This window comes from Somniosus microcephalus, chromosome 31, assembly GCF_052327205.1.
Source record: "Somniosus microcephalus isolate GS21.2 chromosome 31, FLI_Smic_1.0, whole genome shotgun sequence".
Taxonomy (NCBI): domain Eukaryota; kingdom Metazoa; phylum Chordata; class Chondrichthyes; order Squaliformes; family Somniosidae; genus Somniosus; species Somniosus microcephalus.
Genome location: NC_141017.1, coordinates 25,215,138 through 25,239,068, shown reverse-complemented (window position 1 = coordinate 25,239,068; position 23,931 = coordinate 25,215,138). Strand labels below are relative to the sequence as shown.

Here is a 23,931-nt window from a genome sequence, read left to right as displayed (position 1 = left end):
ACTCGCAGCATCTCCAGGGACATGGTCAGCAGGCTGGTGCCCACTCTCAGTATCTCCAGGGACATGGTCAGCGGGCTGGTGCCCACTCTCAGTATCTCCAGGGACATGGTCAGCGGGCTGGTGCCCACTCGCAGCATCTCCAGGGACATGGTCAGCAGGCTGGTGCCCACTCTCAGCATCACCAGGGACATGGTCAGCGGGCTGGTGCCCACTCTCAGTATCTCCAGGGACATGGTCAGCAGGCTGGTGCCCACTCTCAGTATCACCAGGGACATGGTCAGCAGACTGGTGCCACACTCAGCATCACCAGGGACATGGTCAGCGGGCTGGTGCCCACTCTCAGCATCACCAGGGACATGGTCAGCAGGCTGGTGCCCACTCTCAGTATCTCCAGGGACATGGTCAGCGGGCTGGTGCCCACTCTCAGCATCACCAGGGACATGGTCAGCGGGCTGGTGCCCACTCTCAGTATCTCCAGGGACATGGTCAGCGGGCTGGTGCCCACTCTCAGATTCTCCAGGGACATGGTCAGCAGGCTGGTGCCCACTCTCAGTATCTCCAGGGACATGGTCAGTGGGCTGGTGCCCACTCTCAGTATCTCCAGGGACATGGTCAGCAGGCTGGTGCCCACTCTCAGTATCTCCAGGGACATGGTCAGCAGGCTGGTGCCCACACTCAGCATCACCAGGGACATGATCAGCGGGCTGGTGCCCACTCTTAGCATCACCAGGGACATGGTCAGCGGGCTGGTGCCCACTCTCAGTATCTCCAGGGACATGGTCAGCGGGCTGGTGCCCACTCGCAGCATCTCCAGGGACATGGTCAGCAGGCTGGTGCCCACTCTCAGTATCTCCAGGGACATGGTCAGCGGGCTGGTGCCCACTCTCAGTATCTCCAGGGACATGGTCAGCGGGCTGGTGCCCACTCGCAGCATCTCCAGGGACATGGTCAGCAGGCTGGTGCCCACTCTCAGCATCACCAGGGACATGGTCAGCGGGCTGGTGCCCACTCTCAGTATCTCCAGGGACATGGTCAGCAGGCTGGTGCCCACTCTCAGTATCACCAGGGACATGGTCAGCAGACTGGTGCCACACTCAGCATCACCAGGGACATGGTCAGCGGGCTGGTGCCCACTCTCAGCATCACCAGGGACATGGTCAGTGGGCTGGTGCCCACTCTCAGTATCTCCAGGGACATGGTCAGCGGGCTGGTGCCCACTCGCAGCATCTCCAGGGACATGGTCAGCAGGCTGGTGCCCACTCTCAGTATCTCCAGGGACATGGTCAGCGGGCTGGTGCCCACTCTCAGTATCTCCAGGGACATGGTCAGCGGGCTGGTGCCCACTCGCAGCATCTCCAGGGACATGGTCAGCAGGCTGGTGCCCACTCTCAGCATCACCAGGGACATGGTCAGCGGGCTGGTGCCCACTCTCAGTATCTCCAGGGACATGGTCAGCAGGCTGGTGCCCACTCTCAGTATCACCAGGGACATGGTCAGCAGACTGGTGCCACACTCAGCATCACCAGGGACATGGTCAGCGGGCTGGTGCCCACTCTCAGCATCACCAGGGACATGGTCAGTGGGCTGGTGCCCACTCTCAGTATCTCCAGGGACATGGTCAGCGGGCTGGTGCCCACTCGCAGCATCTCCAGGGACATGGTCAGCAGGCTGGTGCCCACTCTCAGTATCTCCAGGGACATGGTCAGCGGGCTGGTGCCCACTCTCAGTATCTCCAGGGACATGGTCAGCGGGCTGGTGCCCACTCGCAGCATCTCCAGGGACATGGTCAGCAGGCTGGTGCCCACTCTCAGCATCACCAGGGACATGGTCAGCGGGCTGGTGCCCACTCTCAGTATCTCCAGGGACATGGTCAGCAGGCTGGTGCCCACTCTCAGTATCACCAGGGACATGGTCAGCAGACTGGTGCCACACTCAGCATCACCAGGGACATGGTCAGCGGGCTGGTGCCCACTCTCAGCATCACCAGGGACATGGTCAGTGGGCTGGTGCCCACTCTCAGTATCTCCAGGGACATGGTCAGCGGGCTGGTGCCCACTCGCAGCATCTCCAGGGACATGGTCAGCAGGCTGGTGCCCACTCTCAGCATCTCCAGCTTTACTCTGTATCTAACTCGTGCTGTACCTGCCCTGGGAGTGTTTGATGGGACAGTGTAGAGGGAGCTTTACTCTGTATCTAACCCGTGCTGTACCTGCCCTGGGAGTGTTTGATGAGACAGTGTAGAGGGAGCGTTACTCTGTGTCTAACCCGTGCTGTATCTGCCCTGGGAGTGTTTGATGAGACAGTGTAGAGGGAGCTTTACTCTGTATCTAACCCGTGCTGTACCTGCCCTGGGAGTGTTTGATGGGACAGTGTAGTGGGAGCTTTAATCTGTATTCCTCTACACCGCCCTGCCCCTTCTCTCCTCTCTCCAATCCCATCCCCCTTCTCTTCTCCACCCCTATCCTCTTCCCTCCCCTCTTCCTTCTCCTCTCTCTCCCTCTTCCTCTTTGTTCTCACTTCCCTTCCTCTACCTATTTTCTCCTCCTCCACCTCTCCGTTTTCATCTTCCACCTGAACCTCCGCCCCCCTCCTTTTCCTCTCTCTCTCTCCTCCCTCCCACCTCTAAGTCCTCCCTCATTTCACCCTCTTCCTCCCGTTTCTCCCTCCCTCTCCTCCTTGCCCCTCCGCCCCCTCTTGCTCTCTCTCGCTCTCTCTCCTCCACTCCTCCTTGTTCAGGTGGAAGTGTAGCACACTTCAAAGCTACTCTCATTCACTGCTACTGTGCCCCCACCACCCGGTGCCAGTTGGGGGGATGGTTGAGGGTTTGGGGGAAGAACAGTTAACGCACCAACATCCCAGAATAGGTACGACAGCGGTGATGTCCCCCCCACAATCGGACATCAATCGGCCACAGTATTGATGGTTCATGTGCAGGAGTCTGCTCCCCCGCTACCCGTCCGCCACTGAAAGGATTAGCAGTTGGGGAAGGAACTAAGAGGACCAAAAATATAAACAAGCTTTCAAATAAATGACATCCATTAAACCATCAGTGGGTAACATCACCCTGAGGGCCAGACATTGCGAAGCTGTTGCTATGTATATGGAGACCCCTGCTGGAGACAACCAGTACCGCACAGAATGAGGCAATTCCTTTCAATGCAGTTAATGATTCATCCAATTTAATTTAACCCACCGTTGGCCAATACAAGTCACCCTAACCCAGCCGGACACAAACCAACCAAAACCATCCCGCCCAACGCAGCTCAGCTCTATCTATTCCGATCCAATCCAATTCCACCCAACCGAATTCAAACTAGTGTAGAGGGAGCTTTACTCTGTATCTAACCCGTGCTGTACCTGCCCTGGGAGTGTTTGATGGGACAGTGTAGAGGGAGCTTTACTCTGTATCTAACCCGTGCTGTACCTGCCCTGGGAGTGTTTGATGGGACAGTGTAGAGGGAGCTTTACTCTGTATCTAACCCGTGCTGTACCTGCCCTGGGAGTGTTTAATGGGACAGTGTAGAGGGAGCTTTACTCTGTATCTAACCCGTGCTGTACCTGCCCTGGGAGTGTTTGATGGGACAGTGCAGAGGGAGCTTTACTCTGTATCTAACCCGTGCTGTACCTGCCCTGGGAGTGTTTGATAGGACAGTGTAGAGGGAACATTATCCTGTATGTAACTCGTGCTGTACCTGCCCTGGGAGTGTTTGATGGGACAGTGTAGAGGGAGATTTACTCTGTATCTAACCCGTGCTGTACCTGCCCTGGGAGTGTTTGATGGGACAGTGTAGAGGGAGCTTTACTCTGTATCTAACCCGTGCTGTACCTGCCCTGGGAGTGTTTAATGGGACAGTGTAGAGGGAGCTTTACTCTGTATCTAACCCGTGCTGTACCTGCCCTGGGAGTGTTTGATGGGACAGTGTAGAGGGAGCTTTACTCTGTATCTAACCCGTGCTGTACCTGCCCTGGGTCTGTTTGATGAGACAGTGTAGAGGGAGCTTTACTCTGTATCTAACCCGTGCTGTACCTGCCCTGGGAGTGTTTGATAGGACAGTGTAGAGGGAACATTATCCTGTATGTAACCCGTGCTGTACCTGCCCTGGGAGTGTTTGATGGGACAGTGTAGAGGGAGATTTACTCTGTATCTAACCCGTGCTGTACCTGCCCTGGGAGTGTTTGATGGGACAGTGTAGAGGGAGCTTTACTCTGTATCTAACCCGTGCTGTACCTGCCCTGGGTCTGTTTAATGAGACAGTGTAGAGGGAGCTTTACTCTGTATCTAACCCGTGCTGTACCTGCCCTGGCAGTGTTTGATAGGACAGTGTAGAGGGAACATTATCCTGTATGTAACCCGTGCTGTACCTGCCCTGGGAGTGTTTGATGGGACAGTGTAGAGGGAGATTTACTCTGTATCTAACCCGTGCTGTACCTGCCCTGGGAGTGTTTGATGGGACAGTGTAGAGGGAGCTTTACTCTGTATCTAACCCGTGCTGTACCTGCCCTGGGAGTGTTTAATGGGACAGTGTAGAGGGAGCTTTACTCTGTATCTAACCCGTGCTGTACCTGCCCTGGGAGTGTTTGATGGGACAGTGTAGAGGGAGCTTTACTCTGTATCTAACCCGTGCTGTACCTGCCCTGGGTCTGTTTGATGAGACAGTGTAGAGGGAGCTTTACTCTGTATCTAACCCGTGCTGTACCTGCCCTGGGAGTGTTTGATAGGACAGTGTAGAGGGAACATTATCCTGTATGTAACCCGTGCTGTACCTGCCCTGGGAGTGTTTGATGGGACAGTGTAGAGGGAGATTTACTCTGTATCTAACCCGTGCTGTACCTGCCCTGGGAGTGTTTGATGGGACAGTGTAGAGGGAGCTTTACTCTGTATCTAACCCGTGCTGTACCTGCCCTGGGTCTGTTTGATGAGACAGTGTAGAGGGAGCTTTACTCTGTATCTAACCCGTGCTGTACCTGCCCTGGCAGTGTTTGATAGGACAGTGTAGAGGGAACATTATCCTGTATGTAACCCGTGCTGTACCTGCCCTGGGAGTGTTTGATGGGACAGTGTAGAGGGAGATTTACTCTGTATCTAACCCGTGCTGTACCTGCCCTGGGAGTGTTTGATGGGACAGTGTAGAGGGAGCTTTACTCTGTATCTAACCCGTGCTGTACCTGCCCTGGGAGTGTTTGATGGGACAGTGTAGAGGGAGCTTTACTCTGTCTCTAACCCATGCTGTACCTGCCCTGGGAGTGTTTGATGGGACAGTGTAGAGGGAGCTTTACTCTGTACCTAACCCGTGCTGTACCTGCCCTGGGAGTGTTTGATGGGACAGTATAGAGGGAGATTTACTCTGGACCTAACCCGTGCTGTACCTGCCCTGGGAATGTTTGATGGGACAGTGTAGAGGGAGATTTACTCTGTATCTAACCCATGCTGTACCGGCCCTGGGAGTGTTTGATGGGACAGTGTAGAGGGAGCTTTACTCTGTATCTAACCCGTGCTGTACCTGCCCTGGGAGTGTTTGATGGGACAGTGTAGAGGGAGCTTTACTCTGTACCTAACCCGTGCTGTACCTGCCCTGCGAGTGTTTGATGGGACAGTGTAGAGGGAGCTTTCCTCTGTATCTAACCCATGCTGTACCTGTCCAGGAGTGTTTGATGGGACAGTGTAGAGGGAGCTTTACTCTGTACCTAACCCGTGCTGTACCTGCCCTGGGAGTGTTTGATGGGGCGGTGTAGAGGGAGCTTTACTCTGTATCTAACCCGTGCTGTACCTGCCCTGGGAGTGTTTGATAGGACAGTGTAGAGGGAACATTATCCTGTATGTAACCCGTGCTGTACCTGCCCTGGGAGTGTTTGATGGGACAGTGTAGAGGGAGATTTACTCTGTATCTAACCCGTGCTGTACCTGCCCTGGGAGTGTTTGATGGGACAGTGTAGAGGGAGCTTTACTCTGTATCTAACCCGTGCTGTACCTGCCCTGGGTCTGTTTGATGAGACAGTGTAGAGGGAGCTTTACTCTGTATCTAACCTGTGCTGTACCTGCCCTGGCAGTGTTTGATAGGACAGTGTAGAGGGAACATTATCCTGTATGTAACCCGTGCTGTACCTGCCCTGGGAGTGTTTGATGGGACAGTGTAGAGGGAGATTTACTCTGTATCTAACCCGTGCTGTACCTGCCCTGGGAGTGTTTGATGGGACAGTGTAGAGGGAGCTTTACTCTGTATCTAACCCGTGCTGTACCTGCCCTGGGAGTGTTTGATGGGACAGTGTAGAGGGAGCTTTACTCTGTCTCTAACCCATGCTGTACCTGCCCTGGGAGTGTTTGATGGGACAGTGTAGAGGGAGCTTTACTCTGTACCTAACCCGTGCTGTACCTGCCCTGGGAGTGTTTGATGGGACAGTATAGAGGGAGATTTACTCTGGACCTAACCCGTGCTGTACCTGCCCTGCGAGTGTTTGATGGGACAGTGTAGAGGGAGCTTTCCTCTGTATCTAACCCATGCTGTACCTGTCCAGGAGTGTTTGATGGGACAGTGTAGAGGGAGCTTTACTCTGTACCTAACCCGTGCTGTACCTGCCCTGGGAGTGTTTGATGGGGCGGTGTAGAGGAAGCTTTACTCTGTATCTAACCCGTGCTGTACCTGCCCTGGGTCTGTTTGATGAGACAGTGTAGAGGGAGCTTTACTCTGTATCTAACCCGTGCTGTACCTGCCCTGGCAGTGTTTGATAGGACAGTGTAGAGGGAACATTATCCTGTATGTAACCCGTGCTGTACCTGCCCTGGGAGTGTTTGATGGGACAGTGTAGAGGGAGATTTACTCTGTATCTAACCCGTGCTGTACCTGCCCTGGGAGTGTTTGATGGGACAGTGTAGAGGGAGCTTTACTCTGTATCTAACCCGTGCTGTACCTGCCCTGGGAGTGTTTGATGGGACAGTGTAGAGGGAGCTTTACTCTGTCTCTAACCCATGCTGTACCTGCCCTGGGAGTGTTTGATGGGACAGTGTAGAGGGAGCTTTACTCTGTACCTAACCCGTGCTGTACCTGCCCTGGGAGTGTTTGATGGGACAGTATAGAGGGAGATTTACTCTGGACCTAACCCGTGCTGTACCTGCCCTGGGAATGTTTGATGGGACAGTGTAGAGGGAGATTTACTCTGTATCTAACCCATGCTGTACCGGCCCTGGGAGTGTTTGATGGGACAGTGTAGAGGGAGCTTTACTCTGTATCTAACCCGTGCTGTACCTGCCCTGGGAGTGTTTGATGGGACAGTGTAGAGGGAGCTTTACTCTGTACCTAACCCGTGCTGTACCTGCCCTGCGAGTGTTTGATGGGACAGTGTAGAGGGAGCTTTCCTCTGTATCTAACCCATGCTGTACCTGTCCAGGAGTGTTTGATGGGACAGTGTAGAGGGAGCTTTACTCTGTACCTAACCCGTGCTGTACCTGCCCTGGGAGTGTTTGATGGGGCGGTGTAGAGGGAGCTTTACTCTGTATCTAACCCGTGCTGTACCTGCCCTGGGAGTGTTTGATAGGACAGTGTAGAGGGAACATTATCCTGTATGTAACCCGTGCTGTACCTGCCCTGGGAGTGTTTGATGGGACAGTGTAGAGGGAGATTTACTCTGTATCTAACCCGTGCTGTACCTGCCCTGGGAGTGTTTGATGGGACAGTGTAGAGGGAGCTTTACTCTGTATCTAACCCGTGCTGTACCTGCCCTGGGTCTGTTTGATGAGACAGTGTAGAGGGAGCTTTACTCTGTATCTAACCCGTGCTGTACCTGCCCTGGGAGTGTTTGATGGGGCGGTGTAGAGGAAGCTTTACTCTGTATCTAACCCGTGCTGTACCTGCCCTGGGAGTGTTTGATGGGACAGTGTAGAGGGAGCTTTACTCTGTATCTAACCCGTGCTGTACCTGCCCTGGGAGTGTTTGATGGGACAGTGTAGAGGGAGCTTTACTCTGTCTCTAACCCGTGCTGTACCTGCCTTGGGAGTGTTTGATGGGACAGTGTAGAGGGAGCTTACTCTATATTTAACCCATGCTGTACCGGCCCTGGGAGTGTTTGATGGGACAGTGTATAGGGAGCTTTCCTCTGTATCTAACCCATGCTGTACCGGCCCTGGGAGTGTTTGATGGGACAGTGTAGAGGCAGCTTTACTCTGTATCTAACCCGTGCTGTACCTGCCCTGGGAGTGTTTGATGGGACAGTGTAGAGGGAGCTTTACTCTGTACCTAACCCGTGCTGTACCTGCCCTGGGAGTGTTTGATGGGACAGTATAGAGGGAGCTTTACTCTGTACCTAACCCGTGCTGTACCTGCCCTGGGAGTGTTTGATGGGACAGTATAGAGGGAGCTTTACTTTGTATCTAACCCGTGCTGTACCGGCCCTGGGAGTGTTTGATGGGACAGTGTCGAGGGAGCTTTACTCTGTACCTAACCCGTGCTGTACCTGCCCTGGGAGTGTTTGATGGGACAGTATAGAGGGAGCTTTACTTTGTATCTAACCCGTGCTGTACTGGCCCTGGGAGTGTGTGTGATGTTGAGGCCAAGTATCGAATGGTGAAGAGCCATGTTCTTATTTAATTTTAATTTTGAGGCCATCACGAAGTTTATGATGATTGTCACATGGGGACGGAGCTAAATTTAGGTTCGACCCTAAGTGAACTAATGAGGCATCTGGCAATACGTCTGTTGCTATTATATTGTTGCCATCGGTAAACAATCTGTGTGGAGGACGGCCCTGATTTATGAAACCTAAAATCCCATTTGTTTTTTTATGGTAATTTGTACTTGCTGTTCCACCTTTTAAAAGTCTATGTGTCTGCATCCCTAGATCTCTGTTCCTCACCGTTTATGGCAAATTTCCTTTACCCTTGATATGCTGATGGGTTTTTTTTGTATTCATTCATGGGATGTGGGATTTATTGCCCATCCCTAATTGCCCTTGACAAGGTGGTGGTGAGCCGCCTTCTTGAACCGCTGCAGTCCATGAGGTGAAGGTACTGGCACGTTTCAGAGGGCAGTTAAGAGTCAACCACATTGCTGTGGGATCTTTTACGTCCACCACAGGGCATACGGGGCCTCGGTTTAATATCTCATTTGAAGGACGGCGCCTCTGACAGTGCGGCACTCCCTCAGCACTGCACTGGGAATGTCGGCCTAAATTATGTGTTCAAGTGATCTGGAGTGGGGGCCTGAACCCACAACCTTCTGACACAGAGGCAAGAGCGCTCCCCACTGAGCCATGGCTGACACTTAGAACAACACGACCGAGTGGTCTGTCCTGTCCGATCGCTGTGCCATTCTGACTTGTTTTTCTTCTTGGCCGCAGACGCCCGTGTGATCAGTTCATCTCCTAGTGACTGACGGAAGATCAGAGGTGAAGATGGCAGAGGTGCTTCAGATGAAAACTAACTTCCCTGGTACGTACAATTTGTTGAACTCACTGGCACCTATTACGATGACCTCTTACAGCACTCATTAACCAGCGTGGCATGAACCTGCGTTTGATCAGTTTAGTCTGACACACACGGGGGCAATTTTAACCTAATCCGCCCATCGGGAAAGTGACGGGATCTGTACAACGCTGGTTTTATAATAAAAACAGGAAATGCTGGAAATACTCAGCAGGTCCGGCAGCATCTGTGGAGAGAGAAACAGAGTTAGCGTTTCAGCTCGATAAACTTTCATCAGAAGTAGTTTTATAACCAGACTGCTTTTATTCTCCATTCAAAATCATGAGGGGTCTGGACAGAGTAGATAGAGAGAAACTGTTCCCATTGGCGGAAGGGTCGAGAACCAGAGGACACAGATTTAAGGTGATTGGCAAAAGAACCAAAGGCGACATGAGGAAAAACTTTTTTACACAGCGAGTGGTTAGGATCTGGAATACACTGCCTGAAAGCGTGGTGGAGGCAGACTAAAACACGGCTTTCAAAAGGGAGTTGGATAAGTACCTGAAAGAAAAACATTTGCAGGGCTACGGGGAAAGGGTGGGGGAGTGGGACTAGCTGAGGCGCTCTTGCAGAGAGCTGGCACGGACTCAACAGGCCGAATGGCCTTCTTCCGTGCTGTAACCATTCTGTAATTCTATGATTCTATGAAATCAATATTGGGTGGGATGTAAAACAAGTCTACCACCTGATCCCGTGGGTTTCCCGCCCGGAGAGTGAGGTTAAAATTGCCCTCATAGTCTCCAACCATTACCCTATAGCTGTCTAGGTCCCAGTGAGTAGACTAGGCCTATATTCCCTAGCGTTTAGATTTAGAATGAGAGGTGATCTCATTAAAACGCATAAAATTCTTACAGGGCTTGACAGGGTAGATGCAGGGAGGATGTTTCCCCTGGCTGGGGAGTCTAGAACCAGGGGTCACAGACTCAGAATAAGGGGTCAGCCATTTAGGACTGAGACGAGGAAGAATTTCTTCACTCAAAGTGTTGTGAATCTTTGGAATTTTCTACCCCAGAGGGCTGTAGAGGCTCAGTCGTTGAGTACATTCAAGACAGAGGTCGATAGATTTTTAGATACTAAAGGAATCAAGGGATATGGGGATCGGGCGGGAAAGTGGAGTTGAGGTAGAAGATCAGCCATGATCTTATTGAATGGTGGAGCAGGCTCGAGGGGCCGAACGGCCTACTCCTGCTCCTATTTTTTATGTTCTTATGTCCTGTATAGGTCTATATATTAAATATCTGCAAAATAAAAAAAAACATGCTTACACAAATTACACAGCTACGCTTTGCAAACTTGATATGAATCAAATGTCTTTCCATAATGTAGAAAATTCAATTAATAGTCCCTTTCAATTAATATTGTGTGGGGGCTATTAAGTTCTAACATGTATTTTGAATTAACACGTATTTTAAGAACATAAGAATTAGGAGCAGGAGTCAGCCATTCGGTCCCTCGGGCCTGCTCCGCCATTCAATAAGATCATGGCTGATCATCGATCTCAACTCCACTTTCCCGCCCGATCCCCATATCCCTCGATTCCCCTAGAGTCCAAAAATCTATCGATCTCAGCCTTAAATATACTCAACGACTGAGCATTCACAGCCCTTTGGGGTAAAGAATTCCAAGGATTCACAACCCTCTGAGTAAAGAAATTCCTCCTCATCTCAGTCCTAAATGGCCGACCCCTTATCCTGAGACTATGCCCCCTAGTTCTAGACTCTCCAGCCAGGGGAAACAACCTCTCAGCATCTACCCTGTCAATCCCCTCAGAATCTATATGTTTCAATGAGATCACCTCTCATTCTTCTAAACTCCAGAGAGTATAGGCCCATTCTACTCAATCTCTCCTCATAGGACAACCCTTTCATTCCCAGGGATCAATCTAGTGAATCTTTGTTGCACAGCCTCTACAGCATGTATGTCCTTTCTCAGATAAGGAGACCAAAACTGTGCACAGTACTCCAGGTGTGGTCTCACCAAGGCCCTGTACAATTGTAGCAAGACTTCCTCACTCTTGTCCTCCAACCCCCTTGCAATAAAGGCCAACATGCCATTTGCCTTCCTGACTTTGCATGTTTGACCAGGTTAGATTACGGTTGAATGGTCACATTGCATTGAATGAAACCAACTGATTTCACGTTTCTTTTGGAATGCAACATTTACTTAAGCTGATCCCCGAGCTCCCTTGCTCTATGACTAAATGCCCAGCGTGGTGCTGAGCCACAAAGGCCGCAAGTTCCCGACTTCAATCCTTGGTCCGTGGTGAGTTTGCTGAGCCAGAGTGTTTGAAGAGCCTCCCCTGACCTCGGTACCCCTGGGCGATGGTCAGCTCGTGCCCTCAGTCCCGCTCACCAACTAGCGACCAATGCTAGAAAGTGTGAGCGTGCGTGTGTGGCTATTGGGTGTGGACAGGATCAGGCTGTAATCCTCTCTGTCCCAGCCTGGTCCTCTATTAGGAGATAATGACCAGGCAGCCAAGGAGAGAAAACTGGGGGAAATAAACTAAATGATTGCCACGTCTGACATGTTGTAGCCATCAGCACCTCCAGAATGTCATACAATATCATAGAAGCTTAAAGCACAGAAGGAGGCCATTCGGCCCATCGTGCCTGTATCAACTCTTTGAAAGAGCTCTCCAATTAGTTCCACTCCCCCTGCTCTTTCCCCATAGCCATGCAAATCTTTCCTTTTCAAGTATTTATCCAATTCCCTTTTGAAAGTTACTGTTGAATCTGCTTCCACCACCTTTTCAGTTGAGTTAAAACAAAATTCTCCTCATCTTGCCCTTGGATCTTTCGCCAATGATCTTAAATCTGTGTCCTCTGGTTACTGTCCCAGTGGAAACAGTTTCTCCTTATTTACTCTGTCAAAACCCTTTATCATTTTGAACACCTCTATTAAATCTTCATTTAACTTTCTCTGCTGTAAGGAAAACAACCCCAGCCGTTCTAGTGTCTCCACATAACTGAAGTCCCTCATTCCTCGTATCGTTCTGGTAAATGTAGTCTGCACCCCGCATTAGGGTTAGGGGCCTGGGTTTAACGTCTCATCCGAAAGACGGCACCTCCGACAGTGCGGCGCTCCCTCAGCACTGCACTGGGAGTGTCAGCCTGGATTTCTGTGCTACAGTCCCTGGAGTAGGACTTGAACCCACAACCTTCTGACCCAGGGGCGAGAGAGTGCTGCCCACTGAGCCACAGCTGACGTTACTTTCTAGAGAGAAGTAACATGTTGGCGCTGGCTTATCGCTCTTATTGAACAAATGTAATGTCGAACCGGTGGTGCGGTTCGACGCTGTCGTCCTGGTATTCCACTTCACCAACCTGTCGGAATTTCTTGTGTAGGGGCCTCCTCATCTGTTCTTGCTGTTCTTCCCGTTGAGTGTGGTGCAGTGTATGTGGAACGGACGATATTTCGGAGAGACCCTGCCATCGAGCGTGCTGCCCTCAATTTCCCAAACACATTTATTGCCCAACTCTCCTCAGGTCTTTGCTCTCGCTGGGAGGCCCCTTAGCACCACTGCCCGCCCACCCCCCCGCCCGTCACACCCGTTCAGCGTGACTCCGTCTGTCAACAAGATGAGCTGTTAGGTTTGGTTGGTGCAAACACTCGTGCACTCAGTTCATGGCTGAGAGGGAGAGTGGAATTTGGACCATCAGAGCCTGGCGTCTGTTTGCACCTCCTGGCGAGAGTGGTTATTGAAAGGCAAGGAGATCTGTGGAGTGCTGTGCTCAGAGGCTGGAGAGCAGGCGATACGCTCGAGGTACAGCTTTTTAAGCTTCACTGTGTTGGAAACAATTTTTTTTAAGCTGAGCCGAGGTGTCGGTCAGTACGGTCAAAATATTTTTGTGTTTGGGTCATTCCCACCAGATTGTATTATACTGAAATGTCCCGAATCACTGGAGTGAAGGACACCAGGAGTTCAATGCCCCAGAGACACAGTGTGACACCAGGGGATTGTACTCTCACTCACTCATGGGGCACTCACTCACTTAAACAGGGTATACTCTAAAATTAATAAATCTTTTACGTTCCTGTAATTGAACAGAAATTACTGATTTGTAAATAGAGTTAAAGCCTGCAATCTCTTGATGTGGGTGCATTCTCTCTCCCTTTCTCTCTGTCTCTCTCCCTTTCTCTGTGTCTCTCCCTTTCTCTCTGTCAAATTCAAATCGCTTTATTGGCATGATAAGGTACATCTTATGTTGCCAAAGCATCAAAATACATTTATGGTTGAACACATAAACGCAGTTCTCTGTCTCTCTCCCTTTCTCTGTCTCTCCCTTTCTCTGTCTGTCTCTCTCCGTTTCTCTCTATCTCTCTCCCTTTCTCTGTCTGTCTCTCTCCGTTTCTCTCTATCTCTCTCCCTTTCTCTGTCTGTTTCTCTCCGTTTTCTCTATCTCTCTCCCTTTCTCTGCCTGTCTCTCTCCCTTTCTCTCTGTCTCTCTCCCTTTCTCTCTGTCTCTCTCCCTTTCTCTCTGTCTCTCTCCCTTTCTCTCTGTCTCTCTCCCTTTCTCTCTGTCTCTCTCCCTTTCTCTCTGTCTCTCTCCCTTTCTCTCTGTCTCTCTCCCTTTCTCTCTGTCTCTCTCCCTTTCTCTCTGTCTCTCTCTCCCTTTCTCTCTGTCTCTCTCCCTTTCTCTCTGTCTCTCTCCCTTTCTCTCTGTCTCTCTCCCTTTCTCTCTGTCTCTCTCCCTTTCTCTCTGTCTCTCCCACTTTCTCTCTGTCTCTCTCCCTTTCTCTCTGTCTCTCTCCCTTTCTCCCTTTCTCTCTGTCTCTCTCCCTTTCTCTGTCTCTCTCTCCCTTTCTCTCTGTCTCTCTCTCCCTTTCTCTCTGTCTCTCTCCCCCTTTCTCTCTGTTTCTGTCTCTCTCTCTTTCTCAACGATGTATGGGATGCTCTCTCTCTGAATATATAAGAGTGCATTGTTCCAAGGAGTTCCTGGCAGCTGACTATAGAGCACTCCACTCCGATGCCAAGTTCAAATCCAATATCAAATGTTGCTCAAACTCTTTGCCCCAAACCAGGAGTTCCACTTTCAGCCTGACCCTCACAGTAACTCAGCGTTACCCATATGGAGGAGGGTGAGCTATTGGGGAAGGTCCCATCCCACCCATGACTTTATCATTGAACAATTAGGAAATTGTGACTTTGTTTTACTGCTGTCAAACTTGATTCTAAATCATAACCCACTCCTATTTATCTTCCAGGTAAGGTTGCCCTCCCAGCTGGTTCAGAGATCAAGGGTAAGGATCCAACCTTGCCCTACTCTGTGGAAACTCCCTATGGCTTCCACCTGGACCTGGATTTTGTGAAGTACGTGGATGACATCGAGAAGGGGAACACAATCAAAAAGGTTCACATCCACCGCAAGCCGAGAGGCTGCGGCTACACCGGGTCCTGGTGGACCTCGACTGAGTCGCTCTGCTCCAACGCCAGTGCCGACAGCAGGCGCTCCTCCTTCTCGTACTGCGGCCGGAGCGCGTACACGCCCACGTGCAGCTTGTCCGGGGAGCTACAACAGGCCACCGCCGCTGGTGCCTGGCGGCTACAACTCAAGGGTGGAAAAGACTCTGCTGGAAACCAAGAGGCGGTTGGAAGAGGAGCCCCTGGGCTGCGGGGAGGGCAGGAGGCCACGCTACACCAGCCTGAGCAGCCTGCACAGTAGCATGGCGGGTTCCACCAGCTCCCTGGCCGGGACGGGCCTGCAGGGCCAATCGTTCTCGAGGCTCTCCTCGTATAACGGGTTCGCAGAGCGCTCCTTCCGGCCAGTTCACACCCGTGAGTTCGGGCTTAGCCACGCCTTCCACCCCAAACCCCACCCACTTGCATAACATCCGGGAGCAGATGGCCGTGGCTCTGCGGAGGCTGCGGGAGCTGGAAGACCAAGTGAAGATGGTTCCGGTTCTTCAGGTGAAGATCTCGGTCCTTCAAGAAGAAAAGAGGCAACTCAGCGTCCAGCTGAAGAGTCAGAAGTTCCTTGGCCACAGCATGGGCTTTGGGCCACATAGATCGCTCAGTGGGCCCAGTAAGCCCAGAGGAGAGCTTTACATTGACATACCCGAAGAAGACAGCTACCAGGGCAAAGCAGAATTGCCTCTATCTCCAGCACTGAAGAAATCGCTGCAGGATAACACTGGGAAACTAGAACATGCCCGTTCAAATCAAACTAAAGACTCAGGGCCAGGGAATGTTGGAACCGATGAGAGCCTGAAGGTCAATGTGACAAATGGAAGCCTGTCTGGGATCAGAAGCATCGGTGTTTGGGTGAGGGAGAAGGGACTTGGGCATATCTCCCACATCACTGCAGCTGGAGGTGGAGCACTATCGCCACATCACCGAGCTCTTGACCAAGAAGATCGCGATGCTGGAGAAGCGACTGCGGGACACCATCAGAGAGCTGCAGGCTGCCCACCAGAGCGTTGAGCGGCAGAAGAAAGAGATGGCAGATAAAGGGCAACAGGCCGACGTTTCGGTGACGGGGGCCACAGGAGGAACGAACGTGGGCTGGTGGAAGCAACCAGCAGATCAAACCAGGACCAGGAGCGACGCACCCGGGGCAGATCTCCAATCTCAGCCACTGGAGGGAAAGGCTGGCAAGAGGGGAGATATCGTCCCAGGTGGTGGTGGAAAAGAACGCTTCACTCAGCTGGTGCCGCAGCGGTCAGTGGGCGTGCAAGTTAGTCATTTTGGACATTCTCTTGGTGAAACAGGCGTGCAGGGATCTGGTCCAGAACAGGGAGCAGCCGCAATTCATCCAGCCACAGGTGGCGCCAAAGGAGACGCCCTATGCTAAGGCGGACTCGGCCCAGGCAGCGGCCAGCAGCAGCCGCCACCCTGCCGGCATGACGGTTCTGCCCGCAAACAAGCCGGGGAGCGGCGAGCGTAATGGAGGCGAGGTGGCGGTGGGCGAGGAGAGGGTCGGGCCCACCTCCGAGGCACCATTTAAGGAGGTGACGGCCAAGGTGGTGACGTGTACGATTGTGACGACACTCGCGTCCACGTGCGAGGAAGTGAACTCGGTGATGACCACAGCAAAGAGTGTGAAGCAGGTGAAGACGGGCCCGAGCGGGGCGGAGCTTCGGGAAGCTGTAGAGCAGCTCACACAAGGTACGGTATTAAAGTGACTGTACACTGTGCAGCAATCAGTACCTGCAAGTAAATCAGAGTTACAGCCACCCCTTTAAGACTCCTCTTTAAAAATGAAACCAAACGAATGCTATTTTTTCACAACTCATCAAGTTCTTGAAAGTTTGGCTTTAATTATGAGCAATTGTTTAATTCAAAGCAAATACAAAATTCACATTTTTTCTAAATTTCAATTGAACCGATGCTATAACGTTTTCCCTTTACACCTCTTTTCAAAGATATTTCCTCACCCTCTCTCTTCCCAATTTCCTCACCACTCCTCCACTGACTCCCCCTAGGGTACATGCTTCCCCCTCTCTCCTGAAGGCGCTGACTCTCCATGGGGTGCAGGAGAGGGGAGGAGAGGAGATGGGGGGAGTAGAGGAGAGGCGAGGGGAAGAGAGGGGAAGAGGAGAGGGGAAGGGGGAGGAGAGGGGGAGAGGGGAATGGGAGGAGAGGCAAGGAGAGGGGAGAGAAGTGGAGAGAGGAAGACAGGAGGGGGGAGAGGGAGGGGGGGGAAGGGGAGAGAGGGAGGAGGGAGAGGGGGGGAGAGAGGGAGGAGAGGGGGAGGGAAGGGGAGAGAGGGGAGAGGGGGGAGGAAGGGGAGAGAGGGAGGAGAGGGGGGAGGGAAGGGAGGAGAGGGGGGAGGGAAGGAGGGAGGGGGGAGGGAGGGAAGGGGAGAGAGGGAGGAAGGGAGGAGAGGGAGAGGGGGGAGGGAAGGGGAGAGAGGGAGGAGAGGGAGAGGGGGAGGGAAGGGGAGAGAGGGAGGAGAGGAGAGGTAGGACAAGATGGAAAAGAGTTGCTGTTACCAGCTGTCAGTTTAATTTCATTTATACAAAAGGTTAGCGGTTGGAGGTTTTCCCACGTCAGTCCCGGAGTGGAGGGTGATTCTCCCGTGAGACCAAAGCTCCAGGTTGGCAACTTCAGCAGCAGCCCGAGGAGAACGTGAGGAGAAAAACATTTAAAAAGCGCAGAAAAAAACAGCAGATGTGGTTTCCAGTGGAAGGATGTTTGTTCTGACAAGCAGTGCTGATCCGGCAGAGTGCACGGAACCACTGGCTGTGACTGGCTCTCCCAAAATAGCAGCTGTGGAGAGACAGGAGAGCAGAGACAAGAGAGAGAGAGAGAGAAAATGGACACATTGTCCACTCAGCACTTTCTCACTCTGCCAGGCGAGCCTGCAGTCAGAGCCTGAGAAATAACCAATCGTCGAGATACAGTGGTGCTGGGATTAGCAATCACATCTGCCAAAGATCAGCGTTTTCTGACAGGGATCAGCTCAGTCCGGGTGCTCTCCCTCCAGTACTGCTGCTCCCACTTTTACTGGAGTCCAGCTCACCCATCCTTCCCCGCTCCAACCCGAATCCCGCTGTCCCACCCCCAACTAGGTCCCAGACCCCCCTCCCCCAGGTCCGCTTCCCCACCCCCACATTCCCTGGGTCCCACTCCCCCTCCCCTGGGTCACCCCACATTCCCTGGGTCCCCTTCCCCCGGGTCCCCTTCCCCACCCCCACATTCCCTAAGTCCCACTCCCCCTTCCCCTGGGTCCCCCTTCCCCCAGGTCCCCTTCCCCAGCCCCACCTCCCCTGGGTTCTGCTCACCCCTACAGTCCCCCGGGTCCCCAATCCCCCACCCCCTCCCTGGGTCCTGCTCGTCCTTCCCTCTCCCCTGTGTTCCGCTCACCCCTCCCCCTCTCCACTGGGTCCTGCTCCCCCACCCCCTCCCTGGGTCCCCTTCCCCACCCCCCTCCCCTGGGTCCTGCTCCCCTTCCCCTGGGTCCTGCTCCCCCCTCCCCTCTCCCCTGGGTTCTGCTCACCCCTACCTCCCCCAGGTCCCCAATCCACCACCCCCTCCCCGGGTCCCCTTCCCCTCCCCCTCTCCCCTGGGCCCTGCTCCCACTCTGCCTCTCCCCTGGCTCCTGCTCCCTCTCCCCTTTTCCCTGGGTCCTGCTTCCCTTCACCCCCCCTCCCCCAGCGTCGTTTTGGCTGTGTTGAGAATGTCTGATCTGGTGAACATCAACAGCTGGACAGCGGTCACGCAGCTGGCTCCAGGATTTATACTGTCTGTTTTACTGGGACAGGAATTCTGTGTAATGAAAGTGAATAGGAAGTGGTTTTATTCGTGGGATTTTATGTTTGGATCGAGCACGTACTCATCTGGAGTGAATTATGAACCTTTCTCTCTAATTGGAGAGCACAAGGGGTCTGGGTCGGTAGGGAGTGAGACAAAGACTCTGCAACGTTGGGAGCTGCATTGGAATCCAGCCCAGACCAGTGGGTGAAAGTGCCTCGCTCCCTGCTGAGAGATCCCATGCAAAAGGAGATTGGACAGCCTCGGTCCACTCCTTTTGACTACAGGCCCACAGCGGTGAGTTGCCCTTAAAGCGAAACTAAGCTGAAAATCTGACTCAGGCAGGTCACAGGATGGCCAAGATTGGGGAAAGCATCACAGTGCTGCAGTAGGAGGCACTATTCTGAGTGTGGGACTGAGGAACATTTACTAATCATCAAACACCAAGAAAGGGAACACTTTCTTAATCCATTGTTCAGACCCACTCCCAGACCAGGTATCACACGGGTTCGATACAGAGTAACGCTCCCTCTATATCATTCCATTAAACACTCCCAGGGCAGGTGCAGCACGGGTTAGATACAGAGTAAAGCTCCCTCTATATCATTCCATTAAACACTCCCAGGGCAGGTACAGCACAGGTTAGATACAGAGTAAAGCTCCCTCTATATCATTCCATTAAACACTCCCAGGGCAGGTGCAGCACGGGTTAGATACAGAGTAAAGCTGCCTCTACACTGTCCCCTCAAACACTCCCAGGGCAGGTACAGCACGGGTTAGATACAGAGTAAAGCTGCCTCTACACTGTCCCCTCAAACACTCCCAGGGCAGGTACAGCACGGGTTAGATACAGAGTAAAGCTCCCTCTACACTGTCCCATCAAACACTCCCAGGGCAGGTACAGCACGGGTTAGATACAGAGTAAAGCTCCCTCTATACTGTCCCAGCAAACACTCCCAGAGCAGGTACAGCACGGGTTAGATACAGAGTAAAGCTCCCTCTACACTGTCCCATCAAACACTCCCAGGGCAGGTACAGCACGGGTTAGATACAGAGTAAAGCTCCCTCTATACTGTCCCAGCAAACACTCCCAGGGCAGGTACAGCACGGGTTAGATACAGGGTAAAGCTCCCTCTGCACTGTCCTATCAAACACTCCCAGGGCAGGTACAGCATGGGTTAGATACAGGGTAAAGCTCCCTCTGCACTGTCCTATCAAACACTCCCAGGGCAGGTACAGCACGGGTTAGATACAGGGTAAAGCTCCCTCTACACTGTCCCATCAAACACTCCCAGGGCAGGTACAGCACGGGTTAGATACAGAGTAAAGCTCCCTCTATACTGTCCCAGCAAACACTCCCAGAGCAGGTACAGCACGGGTTAGATACAGAGTAAAGCTCCCTCTACACTGTCCCATCAAACACTCCCAGGGCAGGTACAGCACGGGTTAGATACAGAGTAAAGCTCCCTCTATACTGTCCCAGCAAACACTCCCAGGGCAGGTACAGCACGGGTTAGATACAGGGTAAAGCTCCCTCTGCACTGTCCTATCAAACACTCCCAGGGCAGGTACAGCATGGGTTAGATACAGGGTAAAGCTCCCTCTGCACTGTCCTATCAAACACTCCCAGGGCAGGTACAGCACGGGTTAGATACAGGGTAAAGCTCCCTCTGCACTGTCCTATCAAGCTCAGAGTAATGCTTCCCTAGTGCGATGTTTGTCCGTCCATGCACTGACATGGGAGAGGTAAATACAGAGACAGATCCATCATAAAGGTCACCTCAAAGGGTGAAGCAAGTTGCAGTCCAGATGGATCTAGGACTTAGACGCTGATGGGAGGGACCTCATCTTATAATGTTTTTTATTCAAGCCTCTCGAGAAGACCACAAAGCAGATGCCGCTGCCCCCTCTGGACGCTCACTCAGGGTCGTTGAGGCACCTCGGTATTTTTTGGCTTCCAATGTTTGTAGCGCTGTGGAGATTCCCCGTGAGCAACTGGCCACCCCGAAGCCAACAGATGCCCAGCTCCAGCCCTCGGAGCCAGGGTGTCTGGCTCCGTTGAGACAGGAGGGCTCCATCCCATCTGCAGACGATTCGATGCGGCCAGGTAACCCTTCGATCTTCCGCATTAATCCTTTCACGAGTGTGAGTCCTTTGTTCTTGATGTGTTGTATTTCAGACGGTTGGTATCGCACATAGAGCATAGTGGATTGTTGGAAGATCCCAGCAGGTCAGAAATAGCTCCCCGAGCGGCTCAATTGATAACTGCACCGCCTGCTATGGTACTAAGGTATCAGCCGTGGCTCAGTGGGCAGCACTCTCGCCTCTGAGTCACAAGGTTGTGGGTTCAGGTCCCACTCCAGAGACTGCAGCACATAATCTCGGTTGACACTCCCAGTGCAGTGCTGAGGGGGCGCTGCACTGTCGGAGGTGCTGCCTTTCGGATGAGACTTTAAACCGAGGCCCCGTCTGCCCACTCGGGTGGATATAAACAATCCCCTGGCACTATTTCGAAGAAGAGCAGGGGAGTTCTCCCTGGTGTCCTGGTCAACAGTTATCCCTCAACACACACCTAAAACAGATGATCTGGTCAGTTATTTCATTGCTGTTTGTGGGATCTTGCTGTGCTCAAATTGGCTGGCACGTTTCCTACATTACAACAGTGACAACGCTTCAGAAGTACTTTATTAAGTGTAAAGAGCCTTGGGACATTGTGAGGCCATGAAAGGCGCTATATAAATACAAGTCTGTCTGACTGATCCATATCGATCAGAATGGCCCCGGTCCCTCTCTGATCTATGCTGAGTTTAAACATTTACTTCATGTGTCAACATTGACTGACGACAGGATCCGACACAGATAGACTCCTGCAGTCGAATAGCCTGCTGATGGTCACTTCCTAGGCTCACACATGAAGGTTGGTCACCTTTGGTGGGATGCCCAGTGAGCCATAGCCCAGTATCAGTGCCTTCAGGAGTGCAATGGGAGGAAATTCATAATGCATATTTTACTTGAGATCATTGCTGGTTTAGGCAATTAATGAAGCATTAATTTTAATACTAGCATGCCGGTATTCTGGCTGTGTATGGTCAGTCTACAGTGCTTGGGCATAAATTTATCCCCAGAGTTCCTTGCGCAGCGAGTTCCTGATTTCCTCCGTGTTATCGAAGGGATTTCCCTCGGCGGAATCAAACCATCTGAGGGGGGTGGGGGCAGGACAATCATACTGCACGTAAGGAGGTCATTGGGCCCATCGTGCCTGTGTGGGCTCTTTGAAAGAGCTATCCAATTGGGCCCCACCCCCGCCCCCCACTCTCCCCATAGCCCTGCAAATGTTTTCTCTTCACAAGTTATTTATCTATTTCCCTTTTTGAAAGTTGATATTGAATCTGCTTCCGCCACCCTTTCAGGCAGGGTACTCCAGATCATAACAACTCGCTGCGTGAAAAGAAAAATTCTCCTCATCTCCACATATGTGTGGGCAGGGGAAATAATCAGTGGAGTTAGCCCAGGTTGACAACTGTTAAAGAGCAGCAACACCCGAGGCCTGGGCCCTGCCCTCTCGGCTCATGGATAGGGAGTAACGTAGGCAGGCATTGTAGAAATCGAGAACAAAATAACTGGAAAGGAGGGGTGGAAAATATTAATGGTTTGGTGCCAGGGCTGAGCCAGGATTTTGGGGATGAGGAGGGAACTGGGGGTGATACTCATTCGGTTGAAAATAGCAAAGTAGCATCAGGAATGTGGTAGTGGTAGGGGACAGTATAGTCAGGGGGATAGATACTGTTCTCTGCAGCCACAAAAGAGAGTCACGAAGGCTGTGTTGCCTGCCCGGTGCCAGGGTTAAGGATATCTCCTCGCGGCTGGAGAAGAACTTGGAGTGGGAGGGGGAGGATCCAGTTGTCGTGGTCTATGTAGGAACCAGTGACATAGGTAGAACTAAGAATAAGGTTTTGCTGAGGGAATTTGAGGAGCTAGAGTCTAAATTAATAAGCAGAACCTCAAGGGTAATAATGTCTGGATTATTATCTGAGCCACGTGCAAATTGGCATAGGGTCAAGCAGATCGGAGAGTTAAATGCGTGGCTGAAAGAGTGTTGTGGGAAGAAGGGGTTTCAATTCATGGGGCACTGGCACCAGTACTGGGGAAAGAGGGAGCTGTTCTGTCGGTACAGGCTCGACTTAAACCGAACTGGGACCAGCACTTGGCGAATCGAATAACTAGGGCTGTAGAAAGGGCTTTAAACTAAAAAATGGGGCGGGGGGGTGGGGGGGTCAGGAGAGGGGAAATTTAGAAATCTAAAGAGAAAGGTCAAGGCAATAGAGCAGTGTAGCGATTTGGGTAATAGTAAGCAGAGTGTGACAGGAAGGGACAGAGGCCTAGAAATTCAGTGGGCTGCGCCACCCGTTAGCGCCCTAAGAGGGCACTTAGTGGGTTTTATGCCACTGGCCACGCCTCCCGCTAAATTTAGCAGGACGCTAATGGCGGCACTAGCCATTAGCACTGCGCTGCTACCGATGACGTCATCGGTGTGCGCAGCGCCCCGCTGCCGCCCCGAACGTGAAATTTAGTAGCGCCCCCTGCTTTTGCGACCAGTTCAGGGGGGCCTACCTGCGGCGGTAGAGGCGCTGAGGTGCGGGGCGGCCATTTTTTTTGCTGGCCGCCTGCCAGCACCTCTCCGCGCCGCCATCCCCGGCCTCCTGAGCTCCCCCCCCCCGGGTAGTGTCGGCTGTGTCCCAAGAGCCCGGCACTTCTCCTCGGTGCCGGGCTCTTTTGCCGGCACTCGCGCTCTTCGAGCGCGCTGCAGCAGGCCCCTCCCCTTTAAGAAGGGGAGGAAGGCCTGCAGTACCGTAGCGCACCATGCCGCAGTGTGTGGCGCTGTGGCACGTTGCGCTGAGATTTTCAGTTGCAGCGCCCCAAGAGGGATGCGGGGTGCCTCGAGTAGCGCCGCGCTTCCCTCTGGGGCGCTGAAACTGAATTTGCAGCGGGCGGCCACGACTCCTTCCGGGGCGGTACTTCCGGCGCCCTGCCGAGGCTGTCTAGGCCAGAGAGTTTAACGGTAGCAGTGCAGCAGAGAATAAGGTCAAAGCAGGGAATAATAGTAAAAAATTTAAATTATAGGCTCTTTATCTGAATGCACAAAGAATTCGTAACAAGATGGACGAACTAGTGGCACAAATAGAGATAAATGGGTTTGATCTAATAGCCATTACAGAGATGTGGTTGCAAGGTGACCAAAGTTGGGAACTAAATGTTCCAGGGTACTTGATGTTTCAAAAAGACAGGC

At 52.4% G+C, this 23,931-nt stretch overlaps 1 protein-coding gene across 1 annotated transcript in view; it reads left to right on the top strand.

Annotated features, from left to right (window-relative positions):
* LOC147097658 (KN motif and ankyrin repeat domain-containing protein 2-like) overlaps window positions 1–23,931 on the top strand; it is a 179,081-nt gene that overhangs the window by 134,099 nt on the left and 21,051 nt on the right. Inside the window, 7 exon segments of the mRNA XM_085971654.1 lie at window positions 9,328–9,418; window positions 14,657–14,955; window positions 14,957–15,190; window positions 15,192–15,725; window positions 15,727–16,152; window positions 16,154–16,556; window positions 20,515–20,751. Of these exon segments, the coding sequence (XP_085827780.1) occupies window positions 9,382–9,418; window positions 14,657–14,955; window positions 14,957–15,190; window positions 15,192–15,725; window positions 15,727–16,152; window positions 16,154–16,556; window positions 20,515–20,751 (2,170 nt within the window). The 5' untranslated portion in view covers window positions 9,328–9,381.